Source organism: Bos taurus, chromosome 2 (assembly GCF_002263795.3).
Source record: "Bos taurus isolate L1 Dominette 01449 registration number 42190680 breed Hereford chromosome 2, ARS-UCD2.0, whole genome shotgun sequence".
Lineage (NCBI taxonomy): Eukaryota > Metazoa > Chordata > Mammalia > Artiodactyla > Bovidae > Bos > Bos taurus.
The window spans coordinates 19,349,634-19,368,751 of NC_037329.1; the positions used below are offsets into that span (position 1 = coordinate 19,349,634).

General features: G+C 36.4%; 1 protein-coding gene across 7 annotated transcripts in view; it reads right to left on the bottom strand.

The window, feature by feature from the left end:
- AGPS (alkylglycerone phosphate synthase) overlaps positions 1-19,118 on the bottom strand; it is a 139,561-nt gene that overhangs the window by 20,951 nt on the left and 99,492 nt on the right. For 6 of the 7 annotated variants that reach the window (XR_009491137.1, XR_009491136.1, XR_009491139.1 and 3 more), the window contains 3 exon segments: positions 16,819-16,908; positions 13,418-13,517; positions 9,822-9,879 (listed from right to left, as the gene is read on the bottom strand). Coding sequence is in view for 4 of the 7 variants with exons in the window: in XM_059876460.1 (XP_059732443.1) it covers positions 9,822-9,879; positions 13,418-13,517; positions 16,819-16,908 (248 nt within the window). In the remaining 3 variants the exon portion in view is untranslated. 7 annotated transcript variants of the gene reach the window in all.

Here is a 19,118-nt window from a genome sequence, read left to right on the forward strand (position 1 = left end):
CAAAGAGTCGGACACGACTGAGTGATTTTCACTTCACCAAACTGAAAGAAATTCTGGAAAAAGTGGTAGAGTAGACAGAAGTTATACTCAGAAAACCTGCCATTAATGACAAATGCTAGTTTATTTTAGAACTTAACTCCTAAAGACCTGAATGTAATTTCTACTGAAAAAAATTTTAAGTCATATTTTTGGGTCATTTTCCCAGCCAATGTGTGAAAATATGTATGAAATAAAGCTTCACAGCACTGCTCAATATAATTTTCTGTGAAAACAGTAATGTTCTACATCTGTAGTGCTTACCTCAGTGGCTCCTAGTCACATGTGGATATTAAGCACTTGAAAGGTGGCTATTGCAAATGAGGAAATAAAGTTTTAATTTTATTTCATTTTAATTTAAATTTAAATAGCCACAAATGCCCTAGTAGTTTTTGTGTTAGACAACACAGATTATTAAAAATTAACTTTATCTAAAGTCACTTTTCGGAGAAGGCAATGGCACCCCACTCCAGCACTCTCGCCTGGAAAATCCCATGGACGGAGGAGCCTGGTGGGCCACAGTCCATGGGGTGGCTAAGAGTCGGACACAGCTGAGCGACTTCACTTTCACTTTTCACTTTCCTGCATTGGAGAAGGAAACGGCAACCCACTCCAGTGTTCTTGCCTGGAGAATCCCAGGGACAGGGGAGGCTGGTGGGCTGCTGTCTCTGGGGTCGCACAGAGTCAGACACAACTGAAGCGACTTAGCAGCAGCAGCAAAGTCACTTTTAACAGATCTTACACTTGAAAATACCTATTAGGATTCTGCTAATCACCTGAAAAAATAGCTACGAAAAGCTAATGAGTCTATAACAATGTAATAATATAGTAGAGGTATTCTGAGATTAACAAACATCTAGTACTTAAAAGAGTACTGTGCTGTGTGCTGTATTTAGTCGCTCAGTCATGTCCGACCCTTAGCGACCCCACGGACTGTAGCCCGCCAGGTTCCTCTGTCCATTGGAATTCTCCAGGCAAGAATACTAGAGTGGGTTGCCATACCCTCCTCCAGGGGATCTTCCCAACCCAGGGATCGAACCCAGGTCTCCTGCACTGCAGGCAGATTCTTTACCTTCTGAACCACCAAGGAAGCCCACTTAAAAGAGTCTTGGTCATAAAACTGCTAAGGATAAAGAGTTCCTTTAGAGGTCCAAAGAGAAATGGTTATTATCCAAGCTACCTATTCTTTCCTCGTGGCTGAGAAAATACACCTGAAGCTGGAAGCTACTACAGGTATATATATAGCACTAGGTAAGAGGTGACAAACACGATGCTGTCCCTGCCCTCTGCCTGGGACTGCGCCTCTGTAGCCTGCATGGGGAGGAAGATGTGAGGATCAATACATTCTTACAATAGATTTTGTCAGCTCTCAAATCTGTCTGTACTGTGACATGGTTGAAATAGTTAAGTAGTTAAATGTTCAACTACATCATGAAATTAAATTGGCTTTTACAGTCTGGTCTTAGAATCTCACTATTTACAACACTGCTTCAGTGGAAAAATATTATATTCCACTTTTAAGTTTTGTGAGAAAAAGCAAATCACAAAAAAGAAAGAGCAAAACAAACTTCTGCAATCTTATGGTAATCTGATAAAGATTTGATACTGGAAAGGGTATACTCATCTGATAGCTATCAAAAGCCCAAAATCACAACCAGCATATTGACACTGATATAGTCGAGATCCAGAACATCTACATCCCCACAAGGAGCCCTGTGTTGCCTATTTATAGTCACCCCTGTCCTACAGCAACTCATGGAAACCACTAATGTGTTCTCTATTTCTCTAATTTCACTATTTCAAAAATGTTATAGAAACACTATCACACAGTATGCAATTTTGGGGGACTGGCTTTGTTTCAGTCAGGGTAATCTCCTGGAGATTCATCCAAGCTGCTGCATGTGTTTATGGTTTGTTTTCTCCTACTGCTGAATCGTACTCCATGGTACACATATACCATAGTTTGATTAGCCATTTAATCGTGAAGGACATCTGAGCTGATTCGAGTTTGGGACTACCATGAGTAAATCTGCTGTAAATGTACATGTACAGGTTTATGCATGAACTTAAGTTTTCAGTTCTGTGGTATAAGCATCCAAGAGCATAACTGTTGGGTTGAATGGTAGTTACAAGTTTGATTTTTATAAGAAACTGCAAACTGTTTTTATGTAATGATGTTACTACCCTACATTCCAAACAGTAATACATGATTTATCTAGTTTCTTTACATCCTTGCCAGCATTTGACACTGCCACTATTTTCTAATTTTAGCTTTCTGATCAGTGTATAGTGGTTTCTCTTGTGGTTTTAATTTGCATTTCCATAATAGTTATTGTTTCCCTTGTGGCTCAATGGTAAAGAATCCGTCTGCCAGCGCAGGAGATGGGTTTGGTCCTTGGGTCAGGATGATTCCCTGAAGAAGGAAATGGCAACCCATTCTAGTATTCTTGCCTGGAAAATTCCACAGACAGGAGGAGCCTGTCAGGCTCTATTCCATGGGGTTGCAAAGAGTTGGACATGATTTAGCAACTAAACAACAACAATGGTTACTGATGTTGAACATCTATTCATGTAATTATTTGTCATCTGTGCATCCTCTTCAGGGAAATGATTCTTCATGTCTTCTGCCCATTTTCTAATTGAATTGTTTGCATTTTACTATTGAGTTTTAAGAGTTCTTTATATTTTATAGACATAGATCTTTTGCTGGATATGTGGTTTGCACATATGAAAAGCCTAACTTTTCATCCACTTAACAGAGTCCTTCACAGAGCAAACATTTTTAATTTTGACAATATCCAATTTATCAAATTTTCCTTTAATGGACTGTACTTTTTGTGAACAGTCTAAGAACTCTTTGCCAAACTTTAGATCTTGAATATTTTCTCTTGCTTTTTGTTTTTTCTAGAAGTTTTGTTATTTTATGTTTTACATTTAAGTCTATTATCTATGTTGAGTCAATTTTAGTATAAAGTGTGAGGTTCAGGTCAAGGGTTTTTTTTTAACCTATGAATTTCCATCCAATTGTTCCAGCACTATTTGTTGAAAAAGCTATATACTTCCTTCACTGGTTGCTATATCTTTGTCAAAACTGGTTGGACACATTCATGTGGGTCTATTTCTCAGTTCTCTACTTTGTTGTATGGATCAGTACTCCTCCAATACCACAGTCTTGATGACTATAAGTCTTGAAATCTGATAAATTGATTCCTATGACCTTGCTGTTCTTTTTTCATCTACTTATTTCCTTTACCTTAACATATAAATTTTAGAATAATCTCTTTCATATCTACTAAAAATATTTGCAAATTTTTGATAGGAACTGTATTAAATGGGTAGATCACTCTAGGGAGAACTGACATGTTGACTCCATGTCCAGTGTTGTACCAGTCCATGAACATATCTCCCCATTTATTTAGGTCTTTCATTTTTTCATCAGCATTCTGAAATTTTCAGAACATAGATCCAGTATATATATTGTTAGATTTATGCATAAGCATATACATATTTTATTAGATTTAAATGCCTTCTTTGGAGCAAATGTAAATGATACTACATTCTAAATCGCAGTTTCTATATGCCTGTTGTTAATATACAAAAATGGAACTGATCTTGGTGGGGGCTCTTATATTCTGCAATCTTGCTGATTTTGTTTTTGTATATTTTTTTTTTTTTTGCATTTTCTACAAAGACAATCATGTCATCTATAAATAGTGATATTCACCTTGACAATCTGCATGTCTTTTATTTCACAGTATAGGTTTTTAACAAAACTGATCTTTTGCTCATTACTTTGAGTAGTCTCTTTACTTTTAAAGTTTGTGACACTACTGGATTATGTCAAGACCACAAAAACTGCTATGAGCAGCTACCCCATAATTATTCTCTGAATAATAGGAAATAAGTTTGGTTAGGTAAAGACTCAATATTTAAACTAAGACTGGTTACATTTAATCAAGATTTTTTTTTGTTTCCTGACAAGGACTTAGGTATAATTTTAGCAAATGAACAACTTAAAAACTTAAGTCATAAATTGAAATTAAATATATGGCTGACATAAACACTGTTGTTTAAACTGACCAGCTCGTCCGTTACAAAAACAAGCGCTATGAAGATTAAGTTAAGCAGGCTTTGTATTTCCTATAGCCTCCAGTTCCAGACTACATCTGTTTTCTTTGATACACAAAACCAGAGTTAAAATAGCTCCATTTATCACAGCATGATTGTAGGCAGACAAACCAGCCTGTCTGTTTCCAGATAGGGAAAGCGACTGTTATTAATCACAATTACAGGCCAAACTCTCTAAGAGAAATTGCATCAATATTCTCCCAACCCCCAGCCCTTCTATTCTTGAACTCAAAAATGTTACTGAGAATGTCATGACACTGCCTGAAGGTCAGTAACTAAAGATGCTACTATGAGGCTGCCTTGAGTTTTAAGTTCAGGATACATATTAAGGAAAACCTTTCCTACACATATAAAAAGCGATCTTTCAAGAACTCTATTATTAACTTTAGAAGGATAATTAAACCCACTCTATTTAAAATTTATATGGAAAGATTTCTGCTTGAAATGAAACTAGGAAACTATACTGAATAGCATGGGATATTTGAAATGTACAAATGAGATGATTAACTTTAAGCACAGAAGCATTTATGAAAATAGACATTTTTATAGCAAATTTTGCAGCCAATAGTGTGAAGAAAATTTATTGCTTTCATACAGATGGTAACAGAACCTCCTATAGAGTAAGACTAACCATAGGTTATAGATGAAAACATTAAAATAACTGTTCAATCTTACTCCTTGATAAGGGTCTTTTTCAAACTGTAACCCTTTTTTCAATGGTTACAGTAGAGGTTTAAGTATACAAACCAGAGTTTCACTTGGTGCTGTCTACTTCTTTTATGTTTTTAAAAGGTTTATTGTTTTTTAAGCACCTACTATATATGCAAGACACGTTGATGTTTACATACATTATCACACTTAAGTCTTATAATAATCCGAGGTAGGTACTATTCCCATTTTGCAGATGAGAAAACTGCAGTTCAGAGAATTTATTCTCTAAGGTGATACAGCTAGCTAAGTACAGAGCCAAAAGTCAAATACAGATTTGATTCTGAAGTCTATGTTCTTTCTCCTCTGTCTGTAAGCCTTTCAAACTTATATTTGCTTTAAGACAAAGTTTAAATGGAATCTTACATACATAATCCATCTAAGAAAGGAAACTAAAATGGCTGGTTGGGCAGTTATAGAGAAATGCATATTATTTTACCCTACTTTTCCACTAAATAACTGACTCTGCTAATACACATTCTCAGAAATAATGTTACAGAATAAACTGAGCCTTTCTGTGATTAAGCATGACTCTATATCCAAATAAGGCCTGCTTATTAAGCATTTGAAGCTAAATTAGCAAGGAGATTAATGCCATTCATGTTAATGAAAAATTCAGATGTTTGAGAATCTGCAAAACTGCCCAAAATTCTGTGAGCACTTAGACACTTAACTAGTCACATAACATATTCATTGATTACCTACTTCTATGTAGAATAGTCAGTCACTTTTCTAGGGGCTCGGGAACAGTGACAGACAAGATACAGTCAGTAACCCCATTGAACTTACTCAAATGGTTTATGGAAATAGTTTACGGAAACGCATAAACTACAAGAGAATAGGGAAGATGCCTCTAAGAAAGTGACATTTTTATCAGAGATCTAAATGATGGGGAAAGTGAACCATGCAAATATCTGGGGGAGGGGGCACAAGAGAAAGACCATCAGAAAGAGATGGAACAAATAGCAAAGGACTTTGAAGAGGAAGGGGTTGAGAGGTCTGAGAAACAGCAAGAAAGCCATAGGGGAAAAGGAAGAGAAGAAGAGACAGAGATAAACACACAATGTATACCCTTGAAGAACCCGATACGGACACTGGGTTTTATTTTGAATATGAGAAGAAAACAATGAGTTTAAAAAAGATTACCTGGACAGCAAGAGAAATACCGGCAGAGCAACAGGCGTAGAGGCAGACAGACCAGTAAAGAGCCTACTGCAGTTGTCCCAGAAGGAAAAAAATAGTGATTTAATGAGGGTGGTTTTGGTGATGCCTTCTGGTATTGGGAGTTATCAGCATAAGGACAGTGTTTTCAGTCCTGGGACTGAAGTAATCACTGAGGGAGTGAGGGGAACACGGAGGAAGAAACTGGCTCTGGGCTGAACTCTGGAGCACGCCCGTGTTTAAAAAGTATTAAAAAAGGCAAGGTAGCAAAGGGAAAGCATCTTTTTACCTGGACACATGAAAGATATTCTGTGTTCAGGCTTACTTAGTTTCTTTTTCTAAGCCATAGAGGAATCAAAGGGGTTTAGCATTTGTTTCCACACAGTCATATTTCTGACTGTATGAAAAAAAAAAATGAGAAATGTGATAGAAATAAAAGATTCCTTATTTAAATGAAGCAGAACCTCTCAATAAATTAATATGCAATCGAACCTTGCTACATTCAAGTTCAAGATAATAATTTCTATAATTAAACTATTTCATTGACCTTGGAGTCTTCAACAAATAAAGGCTTATACACCTAGAACCCGAAAATGCACATAAATTATACAGGAGCTTTACTGTAACATGATCTGACCTGCATTTGTTTTATTACCTGCTACTGACAATGTTAGAAACGTTAGTCAGGAATTACAAAAACCACCAGAAAGTCAAACTGACTTATGTGCAAGAACTTAGAAAATAATGCAAAATTTATGATAAGGAAATTAAAATATTAATTCATTCCTGGTTTAACATCTAAAGCAGGACAGCAACTAAACTTAGGGTCAAAATTAAACAGAGCTATTATTTTATTTTAAAAGAGAAACAGTGATGTTTAGTATTTCTCATACACTCTTAAAATCAAGTGCTTCTTTTCAAAGGCGTTCAATTTAAATTTTTTTAGCTTTTGACCTATTTTCACTATTTTGGGTTCTTAAGTCAGAGGACAAGGACACTGACATAGGAGGCCCTGAGTTCAAATTCAAATTCTAACAATTATTGCTCATACGTTGGAGTAAGCTACTGTACATTCAGAGCCTTAGTATTTCTTCATCTGAAAGACAAGAACAGTATCTATTCCACAGCATTCTGATCAGGATTAAAAGAGACTGTCAAGCAGAGCACCTAGCAAATGCTTTACAAACGTTAATTCCTTTCCCTATTTCATCTCCCTCCCCTTTGATGTTTTAACATCTACAGCATTTACATGTTTATTAAAGTCACCTTCTAAGTGCTTTTCAAAGAAGAGGGGAACTCTTATCTTGGTTAAAATATGATGATATCATAATCCTACTAGTTTTGATCAGCGGCGTTTTGAAATGCTATTATATTTTACTTTATGGAACTATAAGATCCTTCAAGAGAAAGAGTACCATTCTTTGAAATCTTACTGTCTCGTGGACAAGTAATGTTTATAACGATACAACGATGTTAAAAAGCATTAGGCATATCTGGTATCAAAAATATCCCAGGAGCTATTTATATTTTTTGCTCTGGAATCAAGAATTGAATGATCATGTTCTTCTGGTTAGTTAACGTTTACATCTTTCCAACTACTTTTAAATTAATTTCTATTTGTGTTCATTGACTAAATAACAGATTATCAATAATTAATAATAAATATAATAAACTAATAATAAACAAATTATTAACCATAGCTTTAGACAAATAATAAAGTCTGTCTCAAATAAATTTATACTAGAATTATTTAACTCTTTACTATTTTAAATTTGTGTGTATTTTCTTTTTCTTTCAAGTACGTTTACATAGGTTCTGTTAAAGCCTACTAAGAAACTCTCAGCGTCTAGTGGGTATCTGAGTAAGTACTGACAGCCGTTCCACCATATTAGGCTTTCAGCATTTCATATAGAGACACCACTGGCTGGACCTGAATATCCTCATAGATCCTAAAGGCATAAAGTGTCATAGGTGAGAGAAAAAAAACATTGGTTTGGCCTCTACAATGTTGCAGCTCATTTGGTCACTTCTAACTTCTGTAGAATTTATCGCATTGTAAAACTTGAGTAAACAGAGACCATCCTCTCACAATTAAGGAAATTAGTTCACCTAACCTGATTATCTAACAATTAAGCCTCTATTTCTTTCTATTCAGTACAAGATTTGGCTATTTTCACCCTCTTGTAGAATTATACCTCTCTCATATTTACTATCACAAACAAGGATCCTACAGTTTCTTATCTTAAAGGAAAAAGTACACTTGTTGGCTGCTGACATCTACCAAAAGGCAAAACTGTTGGCTCTGGAAAGGAAAAAAAAATTTTCTTTAAATAAGTAATTATAGCTAAATTATTTTGCTTCCTCCCTCTATTCAATCAATTTAGAATTAAGAACATACTTCATGATACTATGTAAAATTACTATGTACTTTGCTTACATAGTAATAATATAGTGGCATCCTAAAATAAAATACAAAAAAAAATTTAAGTACTGTATATAGTTTCCTGAACATTTTAAAGAAAGGTACAAAAAAATCTAAGCACCTTTATGAAATTCCTCATGTTTACATTTCCAAAATTAGGTTTAGACCTTTAGTCAAAAGCTTTTAATTCCATTTAAGAGGTTTCTAATATGCAGTTTCTTCCCTTCTTCATTTTCATCGTTCTAACATGAAATCTCCATTAGAATCTCCATCTCATTACCAAAAGGTAATAAATAGGAAGAGAAGGGCAAGAACAATTCATTCACTTTAATGCTTATCAGTCAGCTACGTTAGAAATTTATTTGTGAAGAGTAAGAAAAAGTAGGGGGAATATAATAGAGTAAATCGATACAGTGATGCTGGGAACTATTTTTCTACTTCATTCATCCACATTAGCAATCTTCTTCAGGCCTGGCTGAATACAGATTCTCCAGAGCTCACTATGTTTTCTACCAAAATTCTTTCACTCTTCTTACACACATGTAAGGAGAGCTGGCTGGGGCCAATACTATTCTGGTGCTGGGAGGAATGAAACAGGAGTCCCTACTGAGGATCCTACTTTCCAGTAGAAGGAGATAGCTAACTATAATGTTAGACAATGCTAAGCGCTATGATGGAAAATCAAACAGGAAAAGAGGGATACGGAGAATCCAGAGTAGGAGTTGAATTTTTCAAATCAGTGGTCATTTATCTTCATGCATTTCCCTAAGAAAACTACACATATCTATTTTTCTAGGCACTAATTTATATATTAAAAACACTGCTAGTAACATAGACAGACATATCATTATTTTTATTGGTGATATGATCAACTCTCCAGTAACTTAATATTATAATGATCAAAAAGGAATACTATAACAGAATTAAAATATTGAAAAAAGATTTTTTTCATATCCTGTCTTGATTAATCTGCTGAATTTGAGTGGCAGAACAGCTCTTCAGTATATGATACAACTGACGTTCAGCTACATTCCAATACTGGCTGAAAAACAGTTATGCAGGTTTCTTCCCCCTTAAGAACTTTGGCTATAATGGTCAAATACCTTCCAGGCTGGCTGGGCTATCCTGGGTAACATTAAGTTCCTAAGAACTCAGAAGAATGACCAGGTCCTGTTACACAGACAGGCTTGTCAAATCAAGCTTCAGCTGGTTACTACCACAACACAGGTGACCTCAGTGACAGACACAAAAACTTCCAAGATGAGATCTCTAGTGTTAGCAAATTCCTCATAGTCCCAGCATTTTATCAAACCAAATATTTTAAACAGTAAGAATATTAGAAATTCTACCCCTCAAAAAAGAATACCTCCATGGTGATGTGACAGGCTCCCTCCATTAGCGAGGATTTCTTCTCTAGCAGCTGCCTGTATTTGGAAACAAAACAACAAATAGATCACTTTGAAGTGAAAGAGTAAGACTCAACTCTCGAAGGAAGCACAAACGTTCTGGGTTAAATAGTAAACGGGAAGTCTAATTTTCTTTTCTATTCAGTTCACTCAGTCGTGTCTGACTCTTTGCGACCCCATGAATCACAGCACGCCAGGCCTCCCTGTCTGTCACCAACTCCCGGAATTCACTCAGACTCATGTGCATCGAGTCGGTGATGCCATTCAGCCATCTCATCCTGTGTCGTCCCCTTCTCCTCCTGCCCTCAATCCCTCCCAGCATCAGGGTCTTTTCCAATGAGTCAACTCTTCGCATGAGGTGGCCAAAGTACTGGAGTTACAGCTTTAGCATCAGTCCTTCCAGAGAACACCCAGGACTGATCTCCTTTAGAATGGACTGGTTGCATTTCCTTGCAGTCCAAGGGACTCTCAAGAGTCTTTCTACTAGATTAACTGTATTTTAAAAAGCAACTAAAATATGCAACCTAGCTTTGTAAGTTTTTTTCTAGTGAATAGTCACAAATTCTACAATTGTTACTTTAAGACTCTAGAAAAGAAAAAGAGGCAAAATGATGAATTCAGCAGCACTAAATGATTAAAAACAATTTTAAAAAGTTTTGTAAGGAGTCAGGCCCTACTCTGAAGTAAACATCTCACAATACCAACAAACATTTATTGACTGCTTATGGTATGTCCAGAAAAGTAAAAAGCAATTTACCTGCAATAATTCATTTATTTTCACTAAAGCCATATGGAATAATTACTTTTATTCCTATTTCACAGATAAAGAAAACAAAGCTTAGGTGGTTAAATTATTCACCTAATATCATACAGTGTACACAGACTCAAGATTACTTACAAAACTATCAGGGATTAATGATAAAAACTCTGATGGAGAACATCTGTTAGGTCAAGGTGTGCTCAGTGGCTCAGCTGTCTCCGACTCTTTGAGACCCCATGGACTGTAGCTCACCAGGCTCCTCTTTCCATGGGATTCTCCAGGCAAAAACACTGGAGGGGGCTGCCATGTCCTCCTCCAGGGAATCTTCCCGACCTTGGGATTGAACCCATACCTCCTGTGTCTCCTACACTGGCAGGCGGATTCTTTACCACTAGCACCACCTGGGAAGTCCTTGCTTTGGGACAAATAACTTGCCAGGCTTCTGGATATATAAATGTGTGTGTGCAGGAAGTGGGGGGCGGGGGCGGCAGCATGTGGACCTTTGTTTTATCCTCCTAACATGTTAGGCTCTAACTAGTCTCCTTATAAAGCAGGAAGGTTAGAAAGATAAAGACTTAAAGCAAAATACAGAATGGCTGAAGTACAGGGTGAAAAAAGGGTTACAGTAACTGGAACTACACTCAATTACTCATGAATGTGTGGCAGATATGAGGTAAAATCCCTACAGTGCCTCGTACCTCTCAGAATTACCTGGATGTATATAAACCATCAGAGTTAGGCCACAGTAGAGGAAGCCTTCCCTTCAGGACTGACATCTCATTGAGAAGCAACATATAAGAACCCTCATCACTTAGGATTTAGGGTTTTTCAAATGAATCATACCTATGTTTGCCCTACTCTAAGAGACTGTATCTTCTAACAAATTATTTTAAGTAAAGCAATAATTACTTGAAACCAGGAGCACTTAGAGAATGACTGGCTTGGGAAAGAAAGAATACTTTCACTTCTATAGTATTAATAGTATTGGGAAGAGGACTCTGAGTAGCCAGAGGGCAATACGAAGACACTAAAAGGCTCAAGGCTATGGTTTTTCCTGTGGTCATGTATGGATGCGAGAGTTGGACTGTGAAGAAGGCTGAGCACCGAAGAATTGATGCTTTTGAACTGTGGTGTTGGAGAAGACTCTTGAGAGTCCCTTGGACTGCAAGGAGATCCAACCAGTCCATTCTGAAGGAGATCAGCCCTGGGATTTCTTTGGAAGGAATGATGCTGAAGTTGAAACTCCAGTCCTTTGCCCACCTCATGCGAAGGGTTGACTCACTGGAAAAGACTCTGATGCTGGGAGGGATTGGGGGCGGGAGGAGAAGGGGACGCCAGAGGATGAGATGGCTGGATGGCATCACTGACTCGATGGACTTGAGTCTGAGTGAACTCCGGGAGTTTGTGATGGACAGGGAGGCCTGGCGTGCTGTGATTCATGGGGTCGCAAAGAGTCGGACACGACTAAGCGACTGAACTGAACTGAACTGAACTGAAAAGGCTAAAGGGATAGGAGAGGATTCGAACTTTTGAGGATGATGGATATGCTCATTATTTTGATTGGGGGTGATTTCATAGGTGCATACCTATGTCAAAACCCATGAAACTGCACACTTCATAGGCTGTTTTGGAGAAGGCAATGGCAATCCACTCCAGCACTCTTGCCTGGAAAATCCCATGGATGGAAGAGCCTGATAGGCTACAGTCCATGGGGTCGCAAAGAGTCAGACATGACTGAGCAACTTCACTTTAGGCTGTTTACTATATTTCAATTACACCTCAGAAAAGCTGTTTTTTGTTTCGGTTTTTAAAAAAGGAGGCCTCAGAGAGAGCCAACCAAACCCTGTCTGTGGTTTGGGTCTAACAGTGTGCCACTGAAAATCATCTTGTGGTGCTACCTTTGGCAGGCAGGATACAGAGTTGACATGAGGACGCCTGAGGTGTTAACAAGCCCAGTCTCCCCCGACTTCCTCCACACTCTAGTCTGTTTCTTCCACTCTAGGCATTCTTGTCATGAGAAACCTTGATTATCAAAGAGAAGGCTTGACAACAATCAGAAGCTTGAGGCTATTTAAGAAATGTAATAGAAACTGCTAGCAAATGAACCTTAAAGCCCGACGTATAACTTTAATTTTTTAATTAAAATCAGTTAAAATATAAACTGTAATTATAGCAACATCGACTAAGAGTTTTAGAGCTGCTGACCTCTAAAACTGTGCAGTTTTAGAGCAGTCACCATCTAGAGCTGGGTGGGCTGCCAGAGCGATATCAACGATCCCTATAGTCTTTATCGGACTTCCCTGGTAGCTCAGACAGTAAAGCTTTGCCTACAATGTGGGAAATCTGGGTTCAATCCCTGGATTGGGAAGATCTGCTGGAGAAGGAAATGGCAACCCGTTCCAGTATTCTTGCCTGGAAAATCCCACAGACAGAGGAGCCTGGTAGGCTGCAGTCCATGGAGTCGAAAAGAGTCGGACACGACTGAGAGACTTCACTTTCACTTTCATAGTCTTATTTAATTTAATCAGGTATTATATAAGTAATAATGAAAGAATCACAGGCCACAGAATGTTAATTTTAGAATACTGATTACAGTATGTGTAGGGAATATACATTTTAGACTTCTAATTCAGCATTCAACCCAGTGCAAAATTTACATTTTTCATTTCTATGGGCTATCACCAAGGTAAACCACAAGTTATTAAACAGAGTCAAACTAAAATCCTTAAGTTGACAGTAAAGTTTATTTAAATTAATAAAAGAATATAAGAGCTATATTCATGTACACAAAATTACCTCTGTTTGTTCAAACACAGTCAGTGGATCACTGATTCCCCTGTAGTTAAAGGCAAAGTAGAAATAGATACACGCACCTGCGTCGTAAGTCTGTGTCACCCTAAAAAACAAACAGACAAAAACCCCCCACAAGGCTTTAAGTGAAACCAGATTCAGTATCTAGAAACTTAGAGGCAGTATCTCTGAATGATTTGCTTAATCCATAATCTCATTCTCTACCTACCCTCCTACTCCACAGGAAGGAAAACAGATAAACAGATTTGCTAGATAAAGGATACCAATGAACTATTTGTACTATTTTCATAACTTTTTTTGGTAAGTCTGTACTGTTATCCCAAAAAGTTTTAAAATTTTAAGATGATATAAATATTTCTCCAATTGGCCTGAAATAAACAAAAATTCCACTTCCTCAGAAAGGAATTTTTTTTTTTTTTTACAAAGTATATTGCAGTTAAAGACAGCTCCAAAACAGACCTCATGGAACTTGGTGATCCCTTAAAAGCCTTCTGAACTTCCTCAAAGTTAAGACAAATAAATTTGAGAACTTAAAACTAGAAAACAAGAAAAATGTTCAAATACCAAAAATGATTGGGTAAAATACAGCATCTTTGCCAAGTTCACATTAATAAATTAGTAATGACTTTGAAAACAAATTGAATGACACAAAGCCTTAAGACAGTGTCTCTGAAGGGTTTATACTCTAGGTCCCATATTTGAGGATGCTGTATGTGTGTTTGCAAAAGATATCAAGAATGTTAGATTAATAAATCATATACATGATATATATTTGGGCTTTAAAAATGCAATTAGGTGAAACATTTAAAAGGGAGCTAAGGTAATCATAGTCAGATCTCTGAAAGCAATTTACAGAGGTTCCCACAAAGAATTTAATTCAACAGAAGGAGCAAATATAGAGGAAATACTCTTTTTTACTACACAATACAAACAGAATCTAATCTAAAAATTTAATGGCCTTTTAGGCCAAATGTTAGGTGCCTGAAAACAGAAGAAATGTACTGTTTAACAATGCTACTGTCAATTTGCCAGCTGTGTTTTTCTTCTAGTGTTAATTCACACCCATAAAAAAGATCCCTTGAATGTTCACATTTTAAGTACCAGATTTACAAAGTTTAAGACAAGCTGGAGAACTACGTTAACTACAAGGGCACTATCACTACAGATGACCACATTTAAAGAATATAGAATGAAATGAGTTTATAGCAATTAGAAAATATGTATCACTCACATGAGAATCATCAACATCAATAAACAGAAAATATAATTAATATTAGTAGAACACTGCCACCTTCCCACAAACCCAAGATCTATAGTACACAATTCAGTTTTCAATAGAGAGGCAGGCTTCTAAAATTACAGTAAAGCTTGATTGATGAGAATCTCAAACAAAGTAGAAATGACAACATTTTTTGAAAACCCTTAATTTGGGACCATTTCAGAAAATGACTTAGAACTAAAACCTATTAACAGCTCAGTTCTATCACTTAAGACACTTAAATACTAATGTCTTCCAAAATCATCTGAACAAGAGATAGTGTTGCTGCCAAAGTTGTTATATTATTTTTTAATTTCTTAAAAAAAAAAAAAAAAGTGCGCTATATACTTTTCAAAGTACTGTACTTATGTTAGACTCACTGGCTAGTAATTTCTTCCTACAAAATTTGTTCAGAAAATTTAGGATTAGAATTCCAATACACAAAATAATTTTTAAAAGACAGAAATGAAGTAAAATCAGTAAATGCATGCTACAGCTGAATTCTTTTCCTTAGAATCTTTGATTTCAATGAAATCTACAACTATTTAAATTAATTTCAGAATAGCTTTTTAAAAAATGATTTAAAAAGTTCATCTCACACATTCAAGCATTTACACTCAACACAAAATAATCTCCTTAGCCACTGTTAATCAGCCCAAATCAAACTCAACTAAAATTAAACTCTACTTAAATGTTAGTTTAATCAAGTATGTGCTATTAAAACTATATTTAAAACTCCTATTTAGTAAAACACTCAATTAACTTAGACTTTGCACATTCTAAACTTTGGTTTTATAAGATAATCATAGAAGCTAAAGCATTTGGCTTTTATCAGAAAATCCTTAAAAAAAAAGCCACATAATAAATGACATATGATCAATTCAGAATACATATATAACAATTCTATCCACCTGCAGTACAATACATAATGAAGATCCTTAGGCCTTATGAGTACCATTTAAAGAATCTAGATGTAAGTGTTGTTATAGAAGGTGTCCTAAAGACAGAATATTTTACTTCCCAGTCACTTTCAGTAAGTAGTAGTTCATCGCAATGGTAGTCTCATAATGGAAGGGGAGATGTCAAGAGATGCTGAACAGGGAAGAAGGGCAGAAGAAGGAACAAAGGATATCTGTTAAGCTGAGGCTTGACATAACAGAATAAAAAATTCTCAACCTGACAAGAATACACCCTATTATTTTAAATGCTTTAAGTTTTACTATTAATAAATGACTTTTGGATTAGTGGGTCTGATTTGTTCTCAGTTTTATAATATGTGGCCTGACAGACTAGACAGTCAGGCCTTATTCTGTGAGTTCACAGAGAAAATTAGTATCAAAAGATTGGACACAAAGTGCCCCTTCTCAAGAAAACATCCTTTGGGTCTGCTGCTATTTAACCAAGAGGACAAAATTATTAGTTAACTGTGATCCAATATGGATCGTAACTGTCCCATGTGGAAGACATTAGCCATATGTGGCACTGTAAATTTAAATTATTTGAATTAATGAAGTTTAAAATTCAGGTCCACAGTCACATCAGCCACACTGCAACAACTCAACAGCCACATGTGGCTTGTGGCTACTATACTGGATAGGACAGATACAGAACATTTCCCTTATCACAGAAAGATCTATTAGAAAGCAATGAGTTAATCTTCATTTGGATCTTCTGGCTCCACTCATTCCTATAGTCCATACCCAATGATTTATTCAACAACTGACAAAGTGGTTAAAATGCTTTTTCTCTATTAAAGAAAGAGCTATATTGAATGTGTTTGTAATTTACAGTTTCCTGACTACCTATGAAATTTATAGTTTCAGTGAATGAAGAGGTCCAAGAGTTCAGACATTTGACTCTTTATCTTTATCATCGTGCTGTCCAGACAGGGCAGAAGGCTCACTTGTGGAACGGTGTTCTACTTCTGTTGGGCTCAGGACCACTGTAAAAATCCTAGTTTAGTTGCACAGTCCTAATAAGTCACTAACACAGCAAGTGAAGTTTAGGAAAGCCTGCTAAGTGGAACAGACTGAAGCTTTTCCTCAGCTCACAAATTACACTTTTCCATTAATTTTAAAAAGTTTTTTCAGAATAAGAACTACAAGAACAACAACAAAAAAAAACTCACCTGCATGTAGAAAGAGGAGCAAACTGAACACCCTTCTCTTTGCATTCCCTTGTTATTCTTTCTTTTACATTTCTACAGAGATCTACAACCCTAGAAAACAAGAATGGAATACAATATTAAGTTTTCACGTAAGTTTCAAAAATTCTAACAATTGCTGGTTTATCAGCACACTTCAAGTCAGAAATTCTCTTAAACTTTTATGTTTATTCCTTCAAGAATGAACAAGAGTCATGATCATTCAAACTGAGCCTTCCATTCAAAAATTTAAGGGAGCAAAGTCCTTCCCCTTTTTGTCACAGGAAAGACAGAAGTCAGAGGAGCATACTCAGGTCTCCTAAAGATAAGTTTCCTACGCTAAGGAAAATCCAATTTTGAAATAAATTTAACTGTTAAGATTTTAAAAACTTTTTTAAAAGTTCTAAAGAAAATATTAATGAAAATTCAATTCTGGGTTATAGGAATACCCCAGTTGGTGCTAGTGGTAAAGAATCCGCCTGCCAATGTAGGAGACGCGGGTTCAATCCCGGGGTTGGGAAAATCCCCTAGAGAAGGAAATGGCAACCCACTCCAGTATTCTTGACTGGAAAATTCCATGAACATGGGAGCCTGATGGGCTACAGTACATGGAGTCACAAAGGGTCTAACATGACTGGCCTTGTGCATGCACGTGCACAAAACCCCCTCCCCACACACAATCTATACCCATGTCTAAGAAGTCTTCCCTAATTTAAAAAGAATTGCATTAGCAATCACACTATTATACCAAATGTTCAATAGATTATTTTCAAGCACTAGGATAAAATCCAGCTCAACAAAGACTTACTGGATACAAATTATGTGTAAAGTTATGCCAGATTATTTAATATTATAAGTCAATGAAAACAGAAAAGCAAGGCAAGTTCTTAAAGGGGAAGGAAGACTGGCAATATTTAACAATATTAATCAATTTTTTAATGTGAGTTGTAACATATTTTTATAACCATATATTTTGTTTCATCTGGAAAATAAGACTCAAAGTATACATAAGGCATTTTATTCTCCAATAAATATTATGGCTACATATTGATGATGATTCTGTGTTTTAAACCTTGGTCTTTAGAACATAGAAGATGACCAAAAGTTACCTTTATTTCCAATAAGAAGAACAAATAAAATATAAATATGAAAAAGGTTGTAGTGTTTTATTAGCATGTCAATTTTATAAATATAGTATCTAAAAATTCTATAAATTCTGACTTTACAAAACAATATTGAAGTTAAATTCTGCTTTATTCTGTGAGAGCTTAAGGCAGATAAATAAAACCTGCTTAACCTTAATATCTTTAGGAGTTAATGTGCATTACAAATTTATAAAGCTAGTAAGTTCTTTATTATGACTCTAGAAAATGGAATTTATGTACTACTTGAATGAGATACTTTCTAGAAATTATTTGTATAATTCTCACAAAGCTCATGCAAAGGTCAATACAGTCCATTTGGACCAATCATTATATATGAGGTAAACATAACTGTGTATACTTTTAAATTCTTCAGTTCAGTTCAGTGCTGTTGCTCAGTCATGTCCAACTCTTTCGACCCCATGAATCGCAGCACGCCAGGCCTCCCTGTCCATCACCAACTCCCAGAGTTCACTCAGACTCACGTCCATCGAGTCAGCGATGCCATCCAGCCATCTCATCCTCTGTCGTCCCCTTCTCCTCTTGCCCCCAATCCCTCCCAGCATCAGAGTCTTTTTCCAATGAGTCAACTCTTCGCATGAGGTGGCCAAAGTACTGGAGTTTCAGCTTTAGCATCATTCCTTCCAAAGAAATCCCAGGGCTGATCTCCTTTAGAATGGACTAGTTGGATCTCCTTGCAGTCCAAGGGACTCTCAAGAGTCTTCTCCAACACCATAGTTCAAAAGCATCAATTCTTCGGTGCTCAGCTTTCTTCACAGTCCAACTCTTACATCCATACATGACTACTGGAAAAACCATAGTCTTGACTAGATGGACCTTTGTTGGCAAAGTAATGTCTCTGCTTTTCAATATGCTATCTAGGTTGGTCATAACTTTCCTTCCAAGGAGTAAGCATCTTTTAATTTCATGGCTGCAATCACCATCTGCAGTGATTTTGGAGCCCCCAAAAATAAAGTCTGACACTGTTTCCACTGTTTCCCCATCTATTTCCCATGAAGTGACGGGACCAGATGCCATGACCTTCATTTTCTGAATGTTGAGCTTTAAGCCAATGTTTTCACTCTCCTCTTTCACTTTCATCAAGAGGCTCTTTAGTTCTTCTTCACTTTCTGCCATAAGGGT